At 35.1% G+C, this 16,866-nt stretch overlaps 1 protein-coding gene across 2 annotated transcripts in view; it reads left to right on the forward strand.

Annotated features, from left to right (window-relative positions):
• The window catches only part of LOC106871460 (SWI/SNF complex subunit SMARCC1), a 43,578-nt gene extending 32,592 nt beyond the window's left edge, over window positions 1–10,986 (forward strand). Inside the window, exons 17-24 of one of the 2 annotated variants that reach the window (XM_052968909.2) lie at window positions 1,365–1,517; window positions 2,040–2,128; window positions 5,095–5,154; window positions 6,103–6,381; window positions 6,696–6,830; window positions 6,953–7,109; window positions 7,732–8,886; window positions 10,082–10,986. In XM_052968909.2, coding sequence (XP_052824869.2) covers window positions 1,365–1,517; window positions 2,040–2,128; window positions 5,095–5,154; window positions 6,103–6,381; window positions 6,696–6,830; window positions 6,953–7,109; window positions 7,732–8,886; window positions 10,082–10,155 — 2,102 coding nt within the window. In that variant the 3' untranslated portion in view covers window positions 10,156–10,986. The remainder of the gene's footprint in view (window positions 1–1,364; window positions 1,518–2,039; window positions 2,129–5,094; window positions 5,155–6,102; window positions 6,382–6,695; window positions 6,831–6,952; window positions 7,110–7,731; window positions 8,887–10,081) is intronic. The other variant, XM_052968910.2, reaches the window with a different exon arrangement.
• The last annotated feature ends 5,880 nt before the right edge of the window (window positions 10,987–16,866 follow it).

Here is a 16,866-nt window from a genome sequence, read left to right on the forward strand (position 1 = left end):
GTTATCACTCTCTCCCTCTCCACACATATATCATTGAAGTATACGATTTAAAGATAAGAGCTACTAATAGTCTCTGTCTGTGAAGACATGAAACTAGGCAAGTTTTTATAATGTGCCTAGCCACTTGTCTTCACACCAAGAAACTATTAGTAACTCTTGTCTTTATACTGTGTACATTAAATGATATTTATTCCTCATTGGATGGAATACATTTTTTATTGCTCTTACCCTAACAGAACAGTATTTTGTAAATAGAAATCACATAACATCAACAATACTCAAACACCTGCAATGCATCTCACCAATTAACCTTTTCTCCTTATATCTTTCTGTGAAACTTTCTGTACTAACGGCCTCATGTACTATATCTGGAGCTCTGTTACACATGCTTGCTGGAGCTCTGTAACACATCTCCAACTTCAAACAATAAAACCAGTAATATCAACACTCACTCTATAAACATTCTTACTGCCAACCCTTCTCTATCACCCCACCCATACATCTACTTTCTAGACATGCATGTACTAAACTTAATAATTATTCTGTGTACTCTAAATAAACAATTTACCAGAGACTAGATAAAGCTAAGATGAACCCTAATGTACCATAGTTCAATGAAGGCTAGTAGGCTGAAACTTTGAAATCACTGTCACCCCTTTTCTTGTAAATGTATATATCTCATCATCATCATCAACATCATCATTTAACATCCGTTTTTCCATGCTGGCATTGGTTAGATGGTTTGATTAGAGCTGGCAAGTCAGAGGCGCACCAGGCTCCAATCTGAATTTGGCATGGTTTCTTTGGCTAGATACCCTTCCTAATGCCAACTACTTTACTGTGTGTGCTGAGTGCTTTTAATGTGGTGTTGCTTGAGTACCTCCATGTCGCACTGGCATGAGTGCTTTTTACATAGCACAGTAAAATAATAATACAGTGATATTACTCAAATAAAGGCCATAGGTATTAACTGACTGATTCAACTTTGCTTAAATTATAGAATATTTTCCTTTGTGCTAGAAGTAAATTTTGTTGTATCTTAAATTTAGTCCCATCCTTTTCCTTATCAGTTAGAAAACAAACAAAAAAAAAATCGATTTTCATTTCTTACCTAAATAAACATGATTTATTTAAGTTGATACCTGAAACTAATTTCTACCACCTCTTTTCTTGTTCACACTTTCCAAAGAAATGAAGATTTATTGTATTATTCCTGCTTTACTGGATGAAATTCTCTGTTCATAGTTTGTTTCGTTTTTCCCTATCTCTTCGTATTTTCAACAACTTTCCTTTGGTTTCCTGGAAGAAAAATAGTTTGTTTTTGGTCCATTGAAATTAGGGAAATTTTGTTTTATAATTTTCAGCTGAATTCAACAAATTGAAAGATGAAGTACCACCAGCTCTCACTAATGCTCATATGAAAGTAGTTGAAGAAGCCATCAAAGAAGGCAAGAATGTTGATGCCAATTTTGGGTTAGACAGAAGTGGTATTGCAGGCACAACTAAAGAAGAGACAGGTGAGTTAAATGTTTAATGTTGTTATTGTTGTTTTCTCTCAAATCTGATCACGGCCTAGGTTTGTCCTATTTCTTTTTCTTAAACTATTAAATAATGTTACTTTTAAGACTAACAACTTTGGTGTTTGAAGTTCAACTTTTGCTTTCTTATTGCTAGAACTACAACATTTGTTACTTTATATATAAAAATGTTCACTTTTAAAACTGTGACAGTTAATAGATCAAACAGTTTTCTTTAACCCTTTTATTACCATATTTCTGTTGAAATGCACTGTCTTTATTTCAATTAATCTTTTAAAATTATGAAAAATTTTATTATAAAATGAAATTTTGATTGAAGGCTTTAATTTTGATCATATTATAGCAAGAAGTTTGTATCATAAAATGAGGGGTAGTTTCAGGCAGGTTGCTCATTGTTCAAATCAAGGAATCCTTTTATGATATTTCCAGATTGTCAGTATTATTGGATTCTATATTTGTGAATTATTTTTATTGTTATTGGTATTCTGTAAATTCTTCTAGATGCTGCTGAAGCAGAGGCACAAGCTGATGCTCTGAAGCAAACAGATGAATCTGCTGTGAAGGATGACCATAAAAAAGAGAGAGGAACGGTAATAGATTTATACATACTAGTCATATTAAACAGATTTTCCTGAAACTCAACATCACTCAACTCCTTGGAATAATTTGATGGTGTGTGAGAGTAGGATACTTTCCTCTCACATTATCAATTAGTAGTAACAGCAAAATGGTCATCATCGTTGTCATCATCATCATCATCATCATCATTATCCTGCTGCTTTCCATACAGGCATCCATTGTATATCTTTGTGGTCTGAGTCTTTTCTTATTCGTCTACACAGTTGGGAATAACATCTCAATTGTGCATTCCATTTTTGGCTTAGTTTCTATGGCCAAGTTGTTTTATTAACCAATTTACAGAGTGTACTGGGCATACATTTTGTCACAGCAACAGCACTAGAGAAGTTGTCATCTCCTTGGTTTGAGTAAAGTGTCTTCACTGTACATTTTCTCTGTTCATTCAAGGCAGTGTGACAAAAAAAGGGTGAATAGAAGAGAGAGTGATGACAAGAAGCATGTGGTTGAGAGAGTATCTCAGAATGATGGGAGAAACAAAGTAATTGGAGCGAGAGAGTGGTTGAGGAGGGGGTAATGGAAAAGAGACTGTGATGGCAACTATGCGAGAGAGGATAAGCAAGAGATTGATAGTAATAGAGATGGGCAATAGTATGACTGATGGCCGAGAGATAATAATCATAATCAGTATGGTAGTCTGCTTGCATTGGTGTGGGCATGGTTGTGTGGTTCATTTTGCAACCACATAGTTTCAGGTTCAATCACACTATGTGGCATCTTGAAAAAGCATCTTCTATAGCTTTGAGCTGATCAAATGTCTTGTGAGTGAAAATGGTTGATATGGAAGCCCATCATGTGTTTGTGTTTATGTTTTCTCCTTTTGTGAGACACAATATAAACAGCATACCAAATAGAAATTATTTTTAGATTAAGAATTATTAATTATATAAAAGAATTCAAAAAAAAAAAGATCTTTGAAAACCCCAGAATGACATGACTCTTTTGGAAGAAGATTTTGTATTGTGTCAGTGCTTTCGCTATTATCTCACTTCACAGTGGCATAAAGGATTCTCAACTTGAATAATAGCTATGTGTTAGTGAGAAGAGGAGGATCTGACTGTAAAATATTGCCTCAAATAAGTATCTCTCCAACCCATGCCATCATGGAAAAATGGATGTAAAGAAATGCTTGGTTGCATATAAAAAGTATCAAATTTATCTCTTCATTTGTCTCCTTTCATGGGGAATATTATCAACATATCCTCTGGCATATCATCTTTCAGGAGCAGTCTAGTATTGACCATAGAAATGCATTTGTGTTTTAAACTAGTTGTGGATGTAAGTATGGTTATATGTAAGAAAGTAAACATGATTCTCATTTCATATTACTCTGTATTCACACTTAGTTTAATATATCAAAAAAAGAATTAATGTTCTTAGAAAAATATGGATACATTGAACCATATTGCCATAGCATGGATATTTTCTCAAGTATATTTAGCAGTTAAAAAACTCAGAACATGTGGGAAATTGGTATTGAAATTTTAAGGAAAAGTCATTACAACAACCTGTTATGATTAATAGGGGTAAAATGACAAAAATTGGTGAAGTTACAAGGTAAAAAGCCTTGTGGTATTTAGTCCTGTTTTGAATTTAAGTTCTACGGAGAAGTTGACTTTGCTTTTTAAAAAGTTTGGAGTCGATAAAATGATGAGCAAACAAGTACTGGTATTGATTTAATCACCTTCTCACAAAAGTTGTGGCTTTGTACCTATGTCAAAAGTTATCATTTGGATTTGTAAAATAGCAACAATATATTTTGAGGAAAGAAAACTTAATAATACAATCAGAATGATCATAATGATGTATTAGGCACAAACATTTTTGTTGTCTAACAATTTCTGATTAAGGATCCATAAGGCTGCTGAAATTGTTTCATTGCAATCAGGTTTTTTTGAGGGAGAAATTGAACTTGGCACTACAAGCAATGTCACTACGTACAGCAGTGAATTAAAACCATCTTGGGATAAATTCTTAAAGAGAGCCGGTAATTGTGTTGTCCACAGGCACAATGCTATAATTGCTGTCATAGATGAACTGTCAGATTCTTGTGTGGTTCCCAGTACCTTATCTATTTGGTCATTAATGTTGAAATATTTTAGGAGTATGATATTCAAAAGGAATCAAAGGTCCTTCCCAAGTCATAGGTTCATAAGGCTGGTTTATCGGATTCTGTGGTGTATAGATTCCCCTCCTGGATGGGACACCAGTCAACTGAGTGGACTGGAGCAGCTTGAAATGAATTGTTTTGCTCAGGAACACAATGCATTACCTGGTCCAGAAATCAAAACCACAATCTTACTATCATGAGTGCAACATCCTAAACACTAAGCCATGTGCCTCCACAGTATGATATTACTGATCCATAAGTTGCAAGTGTTTATTTTATTGGCCCCCTGGTGAAATGAAAGATAAAGGGAGTTTATAAGAACGTAGAAACATGTGACATTACACTACATATTCTAAATCTGACCCCTTACCATTTGTGCTAACTTATCTTGAAATTATAAGGATTAACTTATGATTTAGCAGAGTGTAATTTTGTATGGAAATAAAACTGTATAATTTGTTGCCTATTAACTCAATTTATACCAGTTCTAGGTGTCTCTGTTGTATACATCAGTGGCTATACCTGCACTTAGTCTCAGCATTTCAGATCAAAAATCACACACAAACACTCATCCATCCTCTATATTCACTGCCATACAACAACACCCCATCTTACATAAATACACACAGCTCATATAATCCATATATTCACTGATAATGTTCCACAACAAATTACATGACAGTCCTCAAAATAGAACAAATTACGATTTAGAATTTTTAAATATATTTATTTGTAAAGATAATCTCAAATAATAAAAATGTTGTTATAAAAATAGCTTCTATCCTAGATTTGTTTGTCATCTTTTATTAGACTGAAGAATCTATGGAAACTGATGCTAATGAAAAAAAATCTGACAAAAAAGATGATGAAGTAAGTGATTTTTGTATTTACAGTGTGTGAAATAACTGAATTTAGCTGCAGTTTGTTATGTTTTGGACATTTATTCTGGTAGGACTTAACAATTTGTAATTGGATTTAGTTTGGTTTCTTTGGTCACTTATTAAAATTTATTGGCTAGTTTGCAGTTGTTTTATTGTAGTCTACTTTATTGCTTCTGCTGATGAATAAAACTCAAAACTCAAAACTTCAAACTCACTAAATACTAGGCCTCATCAATTTGCATGATATTTCTTGTTATTGTCACAAATATAACATTACTAAAAGTGCATCTTAATGATAAATCTTCCTCTCTATGGTTTTGGAAATATTCCTTCTCTGAGACTAACCCTCTGCGAAAAACAAGTACGACCCAGATTGGAGTAGTTGTCTGCTGCTACTCAAACATTCTAGATCACATCACATCACCTCAAAAATAAAATAAAGTCAAATATCCCTTTGGCAAAGGCTCCTTCATTAACAGCCTTTAACATTCTTCTTATCTAGTCAGCTTTTACTATAACTACTCCTCTCAACTTGCAAGCTACGTAACACCTGCTTTGTTCACCTGGTCTGTCCATCTTGTCTCTGTGTTTTACTCTGCAAATGCTCCTCTAAACGTATTGTCCAATCTTTATTTACACAACTATTCCTCTCTCAATTTCTGCCTTACTCACATTTCTCCTGCATCAACTGCTTTGATTTCACCAGTCTAAAAGAATTTCAAAACCCCTTTCTCTTCTTGCTAACTAACAATCATAATAAGGATAACAACTATTTGCTAAACTAGGTACAAGGCCACACAATTGGGGGAGGGTATTGCTTATATTGACCCAAATATTTGACTGGTACTAATATAAATTGTTGATAATGATGACATTAAAACCACTTTGTGTTTAGTTGTTTTAAATTTTAATCTCCAAACCTTGTTCTGTTATCCAGGATTCTGGTCAACAAAGAGGTGGTCCTACATCTGGAAGTGGTGCAACATTGGCTGCAGATTCTGCTGAGAAGATCGACAGTAGTGTTGCAAAACAGCAACAGTCATGCCCAAATGCTAGTGATGCGGATGATAAAAATACCAACAATGGGCTTACTGGTGATGTTCACAGCAAGAATGATGTTGCTGCTAAAGTAGCTTCGACCTTTGACCCTAAAGAAAAGGGCAATGTTATAACAGCTGCTGCTGCAGCACTTGCAGCTGCTGCAGTAAAAGCAAAGGTAAACTCTGTATATTTTCTAGAATTATTATCATCATTATTTTTAGTGATTCTAAAGAAGTTTATCATTGCATCTCTAGCTGACCACTGTGTTCCTGAGATGTGTGTATAATTATTGTTTGCTGGTCTGTGAAGATGTTTGCGTGCATCTCATCAAATTTGCTTTGTGGTGATATCTGTTATTCCTTGTGTTATTTTCATGTTGTTCTTGCTTGTTGTGTGGGTGGTGATTGTGTAGAACGTGTGGTTGCATTCATTGTTTCAAAGTATGCTAAAAATTTATCAACTGCTCTTCTGTTTTGTTTTAATCTGCAGCATTTGGCTGGAGTAGAGGAGCGTAAAATCAAAAGCCTGGTTGCTTTGTTAGTTGAAACTCAAATGAAGAAATTGGAGATCAAGTTAAGACATTTTGAGGAACTTGAAGCAATCATGGATCGAGAAAGAGAAGCAGTAAGTTGACCATTAGTTTATGACGAAATCATGTTCTAATTATTGTAATTATGTTGTTGTTGTTTGACATCTTTAGTTTCTCTGCACTCTGAAATGTTATGGTTATCTGTTGTCTTTCTTAGTTGGAATATCAACGTCAACAGTTACTTCAAGAACGTCAACAGTTTCATATGGACCAAATAAGAGCTGCTGAATATCGTGCCCGACAAATTGCTGCACAGCAACATATGAATGAACAACGGCAGCAAAATCAAGGAGCTACAGCAGCAGGGGACCAAGGTAAGAATTTCATAGTTACTCGTTTCACGTCTATCATATCATCATCATCATCATTTAATGTCTGTCATCCGTGCTGGCATGGGTTGGACAGTTTGATAGGATTCAATGAGTTGGAGGACTGTGTGAACCTCCATTGTTTGTTTTAGTGTGATTTCTATGGTTGGATGGCCCTTCCTAAAGCCAACCACTTCACACTGTGTCCTGGGTGCTTTTTTTTTCATGACACCAGCACTAGTGAGGTTGGCAAGTAACTTGCAAATTGAAGTAAAAGCCTCTCTAGAGTTGTTGTAGGGAGAGAGGGACTTTATACCAGGTAATGAGAGGCTTAAAGTATGATAGAGGCACATGCACAGGTGTCTTAGTTATACAGGAGATACATGGCTTCCACATATTACATAAGGGTAAATTGTACATTGTCTCATTAATTATATCACTTTGGTAAGTGCTGGTACGGTAGAGCAAGAGGAAAGCTTACAATAAACCAAATCTGTAATACAACTTAAATCCTTGACTAATACTATTTAACTCCACTTATACCACAAATGCTCTTGGAAAAAGGATGTCATAACTCATCCCTCAGCTCTCTTTAAAATCTCACCTAAGGTGTTTTTCATTGTTTCAGGTAACCAAGGGTCTGGATCTTCTTCAAACCAGAACACCTCGTCAGCTTCCCAAAACCCTGCATTAGCTGCTGCAGTTGGTCCTAATTATCCACTGCATGGTTCCCCAATGCCACCACAAGGTCCTCAAGTCCATCAGCATGTACCTCATGGATCACCTGCTCCACCTAATCCAACCAGTCAAACACCAACTCCACAACCTGCACAGCCAACACCACCTCAGTCAACACCAGCCGCTTTACCTTCGTCTTCTGCCAGTGTCACTCCATCTGCTGGTCAGCAAGCCACTTTGGTACCGAATACTAGCTTCAGCCATACAACCAATTTCAATCCTGCGTCAGCCAACAATAACAGCAACAACAACAACAGCAGCAGTAATAGTAACAGTAGTACCAGTAGTAACTCACAGTCTCATACATTTCCTCCACAAACATCAGGGAATTCTCAAGGACAGTCACAGCCTGGTCAGTTCTCTCAGAGTGCCAGTGCAGCTGGCCCAGGGACTGGACCAACACCTATGATTCCTCAACAAAGTGGTCAACCAGCTGGAGGGGCACCACCTGTCTCTACACCTCACCAGTATCCTCAGGGACCAATGCCTCCAGGTCAGTCTCCATATATTTCTCATAGTGGTCCACAAGGCCAGGGTCCATTTCCTCAACAAGGACCTCCTAATGCTTCTCAGAGCCATCCATTAATGCCACAACAAGGATCAGCAAATACAGGCAACCAACCACCCCATCCATATCCTCCACAACAGGCTAGTCACACTCAACCGTATACCCATACCGGTCATAGCCATCCTCACTATTCTCCACAGCCTGCAGGTAATACAGGTGGATATCCACCATCAACACAAGCTTCACAGCCACACTATCCTCAACAGGGTCCTCCTCAACAGGGAGGTCAGTATCCTCCATACCATCACCAGGGACCTGCACAACAGAGTCAACACTTCCACCAAGGCCATCCTCCGCAACAATATCCACAAGGCTCTTATTCGCAACAAAACTACCCTGGAGCGCCACCTGGACAAAACACACATCCTTACACTCATGGATCTGGAAGCCCATACTCCACTCAAGGTCATGGTATGCCTCCACAAGGAACACCAATACCACCAACTGGACGACAAATGGCTACATCAGGTACCCCAGGTGAGATAATACTTGTAGATTATATCTTAATTAATTATCGGTTATTGATTAAATTGCATGAACTTCTAATTAATGTTCTCTCTATTATAGTCCTTTACAGATCGTATATTACTGTTACAGACCTAATAGTTCACCTGTCACTGTTATAGTGCTTTATAAATTATATATCACTGTTAAAGTCCCCTAGTAGACCATATATCTCTGTTATAGTTCTCTAATAGACCATATTTCACTGTTATAGCCTTCGATTTGGCATTACTAGTTTGCATTATATAGTTGTTGCAAAATAGTGTGGTGTCCTTCAGTGCTGGCTTTTGTTATTTCTATCTTGAACCCCCTCCCATGTCAAATCAGTACCTTACCTTATTTTGTTGATCATCTACTGTCTCAATTACAATATATAAAATATATGCCTGTTCTGTATATTTAGTTTTTGAGATGTGTGTTCAGTGGTTCATCATTGCCATCATTATATATGTGTATAAAACATTAGACTCTGTGTTTCTTGAAATAGAGTTCATATTTTACTTTTGTCCAATGCTTCATCTAATTTGTGTTTCTTGAAATAGAGTTCATATTTTACTTTTGTCCAATGCTTCATCTAATTTATGCACATTGTTTAGATATATGTTATACAACTACTATTCTGCAGATAGAATTACAGTTACTACATTTGTTCAAGACAACTTTAATTTTACCCAGAATCCATGTGTCTTTAAAACATTTCATGTGATGTAATTTTAAGTAGGATGTAAATGATCTGGGGTCAATTTTATTAGTCATGATGCATCAACTTATTCTGAAATTTTCAGTGTTACACTTATTTTGTTTGCATATAATTTTTGTCTGAAAAATTAGCATATAATATTTTAAAATATTAGAAGAATGTGTTTGCAGCATAAAGATTTAACTCTACTTTGTCAAGGTTTAATTGATTAGGAATAATTATGTGACATATTTTCAGCAGAGTTGATGTTTGTAACAGCATTACTTAACACTTTGCCTGTCCAAAGCATTTTCATAAAATATGTCTTGTATATCACATGATACACAGAACAAGCAACGGGTTAATTACTAATATGTTTCTAATAATAATAATAGTACCCTTTCCATATACACAATGAACATAAGTTATCATTCTCTCAACAATTTTTCTTTTATTGATTTAAAAAAATTTTTTTTTTTAAATTTTCAGGCGCTGCTACTGCAACAGATGTTGCTGATAGTATGGTGGTCCAATCTCCTGCTACCCCTTCACCTAAACCATAGATCTTTAAGCCACACAGTGTTTTCTTTTCACTCACCTTTTCTCTTTCCAATCACCTTAGCTTCATCATACCACTGTTTTATTTCTAGATATACACTTATAGTTACTGTCAGCCATACTATTAAAAGTTATGGAACAGCTCTGTTTTGTTAGGAAACTGATCTATTTTACTGTCACAGCCAATCTTCCTACAAATAGTAGTGATGATATTACTACTATTCATCATCATCATTATTATCATCATCATCATCACCACCACCACCATTATTATTATTATCATCATCATAATATCATCTGTCTCATCATCGTGTCACTCTACTTCTATCTCTAACAACTCTGTTTTTCCCAATACATCAGTGATATCACCTGGATCACACTGTTTACCCACAGCTGGACTTGTTCACCTCAATGTCTTGCTGCTGTTTTCAACAGTCATTATAGTTTCTCTTATAAATTCATTATCTAGTGAAAGAACAAATCAGTCATCTCAATCGCATCATTGTTCATTTTTTGTTCCTTTCTTACATCAACCTGTATCTATCTTCCAACACAATTAACTTACTCTCTTAATTAACCATCTTCCTCTTTTGTTATCATCTTTTGGTTTTTTTAAAAAAAATTTCAGCTAAATGTTTACAGAAACATTTCAGAAATGTTAAGTGAATATTTTCTAGTTATCACATTTTGGCCAATATTTCAGTCACCTGTAGTTCATAGAACTTCCAGCAATAAAAGATGTCATCTTTTTATTATATATTAAACAAAAAAAAAAACGTAATATAACTTTATGGTTGTTTATTATTAATATTATTATGTTTGACATACGAAAGGTATACTTGATCTCAACTCAGTCACTCATATTGGAATGTATTTGGTTTAAAATTTTTGTCACCTGAATAGAATAACAAGCTCACTTCTTTTGGTGAGATTTCTGACATTCTCCCTCCTGCCACATAGTGGAGGAAGTCTGGTCTTAAATTTTGTTTTGCAGAATTGTTTGTTTTTGTTTGAAAAAATAACATGGATGTTTGTGAAGAAATTATATTCAGTGCTTAGGACTGTAATGCCGAGTAATTGAAAGAGTGTAAATACACAAAGGAAAGAAGCAGAGCCATGTGTTCATCAAGTGATAGTCTTACTCAGAACACGGTTGTGGTAACTATGACAGTAACAGATAACGTCAAAGGAGAGTAATAGAAACACTGGTGCCTGTTCATCTGCTTTTCTGAAGTAAGAAGAAACAATAGTAGCAGTGAGAGCAAAATGAAAACTTCATTTGCTGCTTTAATAAACAGCAGTGAGTGTATTAACTTGTCACTTAGTTACAAGCAAGTATATGCAAAAAAAAAAAATGTATGAATGTGATATTACATCCTTGGGATTGAAACTTCCAGTTGCTGAGGTATAAAGCACCAAGAAACTAAACTAAACAAAACAAAACATTGTTTACAAATTGAAAATCAAAAGGAAATAAAATTACCAATATCCTAATCCAGCACAAATAGAAAACTGCCTGCAGATAGTGTGGTCTACTGTAGTATATATATATATATATATATATATATATATATATATATATATATATGTATATATAAACAGGGTGTCCACAAAGTTTAGGTACATGGGGATTAACACATACTTTAAGAAATTATTATTTCTTATATTTAATTATGTTATTTTATTTACTCAATGTACCCAGACCTTGTGAACACCGTATATATATATATATATATATATGTATGTGTGTGTCTATTGTAAGATAGAGGAACATGGGACAGTAGTTGTTTGTAAGAACAAGGTGGAAGCCAGGCGCATAGCTATTACCAAGTGTTTATCACAATCCCATTATACCTGGGAAGACGGACAATGAAAATACAGTTCATCAGTGTGTCACCACGTAGGGATCAAGCTGAAGTGGTGGCGATGACTGAGGAGCATGGCGTGATTGCTGACAGTAAAGTCTGTCCTCAAAAAGTGTATGGAAATGTAAGTGGTTACAACAAGGAGAAAGCCAAAGTGTTAAATGTGTGGCAAAATAGATCACCTCAAGACTTTCTGCTCGATGGGAGAGAAAAGAGCTGAGTGTTTCAGATCATCACTGCTACTAATATCCTTACTTCTGCAAGTAAATCAACAGAGGCAGTGGCACGAAGACAAAAATATCCAACAATGGCTTCCTCTGCACATACATGCAGAGAAACTAGTCTTCCTACCACCACGACCACCACCAGCAATAACAGCCATAGCAACAACAATACCAACAGCAGTAACAAAACCATGCAAAGCAAACGTTAGTGCTCCTTCCATGTTTTCAAAGCCTTTAGATCTAGAGGTGGTAAATGTTACAAATGTGTTGAGCTGGCACATTGTAGAAAGACTCAAAAAGGAAGAGAAGTTGTTTGCCTCCTCTTGCCAAAAGGTCAGTTGTACCAAGTTAAACAACTCCCCAAAAGATGCAGCCAAACAATGAAACCAGTCAACAAATGAACACTTACAACACAATAACTTCAGGAAAAGAAACTACATTAACCCTTCAGCATTTAAACTAGCCATATCTGGCCCAAATATTCTACCTATTTTATGTTCAAACTGGCCACATCCTGCCTCTCACAGCTATTCTACCATGTCGTTCTAAAAATAAAAACAATTACATTATAAAAATCTTGAAGCTACAAGATATTGCATAGTCAATTCAAAACAATGTGAATAAATAAGCATTACATTTAGCAGAGTAATCTGAATGCTAAAGGGTTAAGCACAACAGCTAGAGACAAACCAACAATATCATCACTAAGGAACAGCAGCTACAACATCAGTCACAGCAACTGAAGGAGACACATTAAGAACAGCGGAAACAACAGCAACAAGAAGTGAAAAAAGCCAACAGTAACAACAACTCTGCAGTGAACACCTAAAATAATTAATGAAGTTAATGGAACATGTACACTCAAAGGCAAAATGTTTACCTTAGGTGAGGGCCTTGATGTGGTAACCATATCAAAAGCCCTACAAGGGAGACTTCTAGTGAGAACCACACCAGAAGTTTATCACGTTTAAACTTTTCTATATGACTTGGGAAATTTTAACCCTTTAGCATTCAGATTATTCTAACAAATGTAAAGCTTAGCTATTCACATTGTTTTGAAGTGTGATTTTCTTAGACCTGGATGGTAAGTCAGTGGTTCTGGACAAGAGCAGCATAAGAATGAAGGTGGGACATGGATGTTTGTGCCTCAAATGGAGTAAGTAGGCAAGATTTCTTTCCCAAGAACATCTTGCTCATTAATGTTAGCATGCAAAGATTGTGTGGATGAAGCTGATAGAAGAGGTGCAAAAGCTCCCACAAATCTCAGGCCCTTCTAACTATCTGTTAAGTATCACCTTGGTTTCCTAAATATAACAATGTCGACTGGTTTTATTTGCAGTGTGTCACCCAGATCATATGAAGGTTGGCAAGCTGACCAAGGTACTCTGATGTGATCAAATGAGGTTTATTTTTCAACATAGTTTTCCCTTGTGGTCCACACACTTCCATTGGTGTTGCAGTGCTTGGATCTCATTGGTGAAGAAGCTTACATCCTTTTGGTCAAAAAGTCATCATCACTGTGATACTGGTTCCCAGCCAAGTGTTTTTTCATGATGGCAAACAGATGATAGATGGGGTTAAGTCAGGACAATAGGGGATCAGGTCATTGAAAAATCGTATCTTTTTTAAAACGGGGGGACACATTTTTCATTAATGAAACACTTTGAAACTTGGAACACTGGTAGAATGTGTCATATAAAACATCTTTTTCTCTTAGTCTTCTTAAACAAAAAAGAAATTCATAAGTTATTCCATGTTAAAGTTGTCGTATTTCTGTAATTTCAACCAATCACTGACGTCCATTTAGCCGATATACATTAAGCGCCGACTACATAAACAAACGATTCTGAAACAATTAACCCTAACCCTAACCCTAGGGTTAGGGTTAAAGCAAATTTAAAATGAAAAAAAGCAAATAAAACGAAGGTATGGAGATTAAATACGCTTTACATTGCTTAATCAGCCAAAGGAGTAAATGTAAACAACTGAATACTTGTCAGTGATTGGTTGAAATTATTGAAATAAGACAATTTTTTACATGAAATAAATTCGAATACAAAAATATTTTTCTGTTCTATAACACAAAATAGATAAGTATACGAAGTTTGAAAGTCTTTCGGTACCAAAAACACTACGTAAAACATTAATGAAAAATGTGGCCCCCGTTTTAAAATAGATCTGAAAAATCTACTCCAAATTGTTTGACCTGTACAAGCAATGACTAAATGTATCTGATTATATTGGCAATATATATATATATATATATATATATATATATATATATATATAGTTTTAGGGAAAAGAACCAAGGTTCATGAACTCATCGATGAAAATCCACTGTCACATATAGAAAAATTTATAATTAAAAGCACAATAAATGAGTATAATATTATACAAAGTAAATATAAGATAAAGATAATAAAATGACTACACGTGTCTCACAACTAATCGTGTTTCATAATCGATGAGTTCATGAACCTTGGTTCTTTTCCCTAAAACTATATGTTTATATATATTTTACTCCGTAAAGCTTAATTTAATTTTAATTTTTTATAAATTGATTTTAATTACGTTTTTACCTGATCATAAATCAATGTCACTTTATAAAGTAAAACTGATTTTTGATGGATTCCTAAAATATCCCATTTAGAAAATTATTGTATTGTTGGAATGAATTTTTGTTCTATTATCTCTGAAATAAGGCCACTGGCCATTGCTTACGAAGGAGGTGGCTAGGATGATGTGCCATATGTGTGAAGTTATATAGAATGTATTGTGGAGTGCAAAGACAGAAGTGTTGTACATGGTAGCGGTCATATATGTGATGGGTTTAAGTAGGTAAAAATGCAATGGAAAGAATTAGTTAAATAAACTTTAATGGAAATAGGTTGATGTCTGGGTTTTAGTAGTAAAACGTGTGCACCACAATAAATTAAGTTATAGGAATACTCTGTAGACTTCATATCATGGATATTTAGTGATAATGTCACTTTGATGGAGTATAATCGTAGACATAATACTAGATTATATCTAAGGACAAACCTAATCCACCTTCAACCTACAAAAATCCCCATCAACTTCTCACTGCAAGCTTATGAAACAGTTAAGCATTTTACTGTATTGAGTCCTTCCTACTCTGTGTTGCTTATCTAAACTTGGACTGTTGGATATGGGTTTTTTGGATGTCAAATTGGCGAAGCTAAAAAAGTGTAGATTTTTGGAAATGTTAGACTGGAAATAACAGGATGCTATTAAGAGGTATGAAAATGTGTCTTTTCTAGGATATCAAACATGACCTAACTGTATGATCAAGCAAATGTATATAGAAAGAAAGAGGCTGAATAGTTTGTTTAGGATAAGAGTATACCTTGATCATCAGTGTTCTGGAGTAACTGCCAGGAATGGCCTCTTATCCTTGTTCTGGAGTAACTGCCAGGAATGTTAGTTTTGGTTCAATAAATAATTTATTTAGGAATGGTAAAGTTTCTAGTGAATGATGCAGCTTAATTGAACCTTATTTTTCATTGTTAGTAATTTTTCCTAATATATATATATATTTATTGTAGAAATATCTGGAAATGTTAAAAATACATCCTCACATGTGAAAGAAATAAAGTGGTCACCCTGCAGTAGTTAATCCACTATTTTGATATGATAGATCAACATTGCATTTAATAATACAATCCAAACGGCTAGCATATGGTTTACTGTTGGAAATGTACTGAAAACTGAACACTGCCATAAATAATGAGTTCACCTTTACTTAAAATGCTTCTAGGGGCAATAAAATAAAGCAGCAATCACATATACTGAGGTTGATATAAATCAACTACATTGAATCCTCAGTTTTTTGGCCCTGTCTCCGTTTTTTGATAATTTAGTTTTTACTTGTTTCAGTTACTGGACTGTGACCGTGCTGGGGGCACAGCCTTGAAGGGTTTGACTGAACAAATCGACCCTAGCATTTATTATTTTTTTTTTTTATAAGTCTGGTACGTGTCCTATTTGTCTCTTTTGCTGAATCGCTAAGTGATGGGTACATAAACACACCAACACACACACGACGGGCTTCCTTCAGTTTCTGTTTACCAAACCCACCCACAAAGTTTTGGTTCAGGACTATAGTACGAGATACTTGCCCAAGATGTCACACAGTGGGATTCAAACTGGAAGCATGTAGTTGGGAAGCAAATGTCTTACCGCATTGCCACGCCTGCGTCGTTTATATATAAATGTTTTTTTTTAGAATACTTGATATAGAATTTTGTCGTTTTATGTCGTAAGTTATGGAATATAATGAATTAAATTCGAAAAAAATATTTTTTGGAACTAATAATGTTGATTTTGCAAAATATCAGCAAGAAAAATTAATTGCTTTGGTACTTAAAATTCCTTATTTTCTGCAAGAATCAGATGAAAGTTATGAATTATCTCCCTTAATAGTTCTTAGTTATCACCCTTACAAACAATTCTAATTTTTCCAACTATGCGGAAAACATGCAGCTTGTGACACAACACACATGGTCAAATCTATATGGTTGAACAGCTAATTCTGCACCCAGTCGTAGTGATGCAGGAGCTGTGTAAGGCAACTTCTTCGTGAGTAAAAGTGATATTGTGTATTAGT

Source organism: Octopus bimaculoides, chromosome 6 (genome assembly GCF_046866305.1).
Source record: "Octopus bimaculoides isolate indiv1 chromosome 6, ASM4686630v1, whole genome shotgun sequence".
Lineage (NCBI taxonomy): Eukaryota > Metazoa > Mollusca > Cephalopoda > Octopoda > Octopodidae > Octopus > Octopus bimaculoides.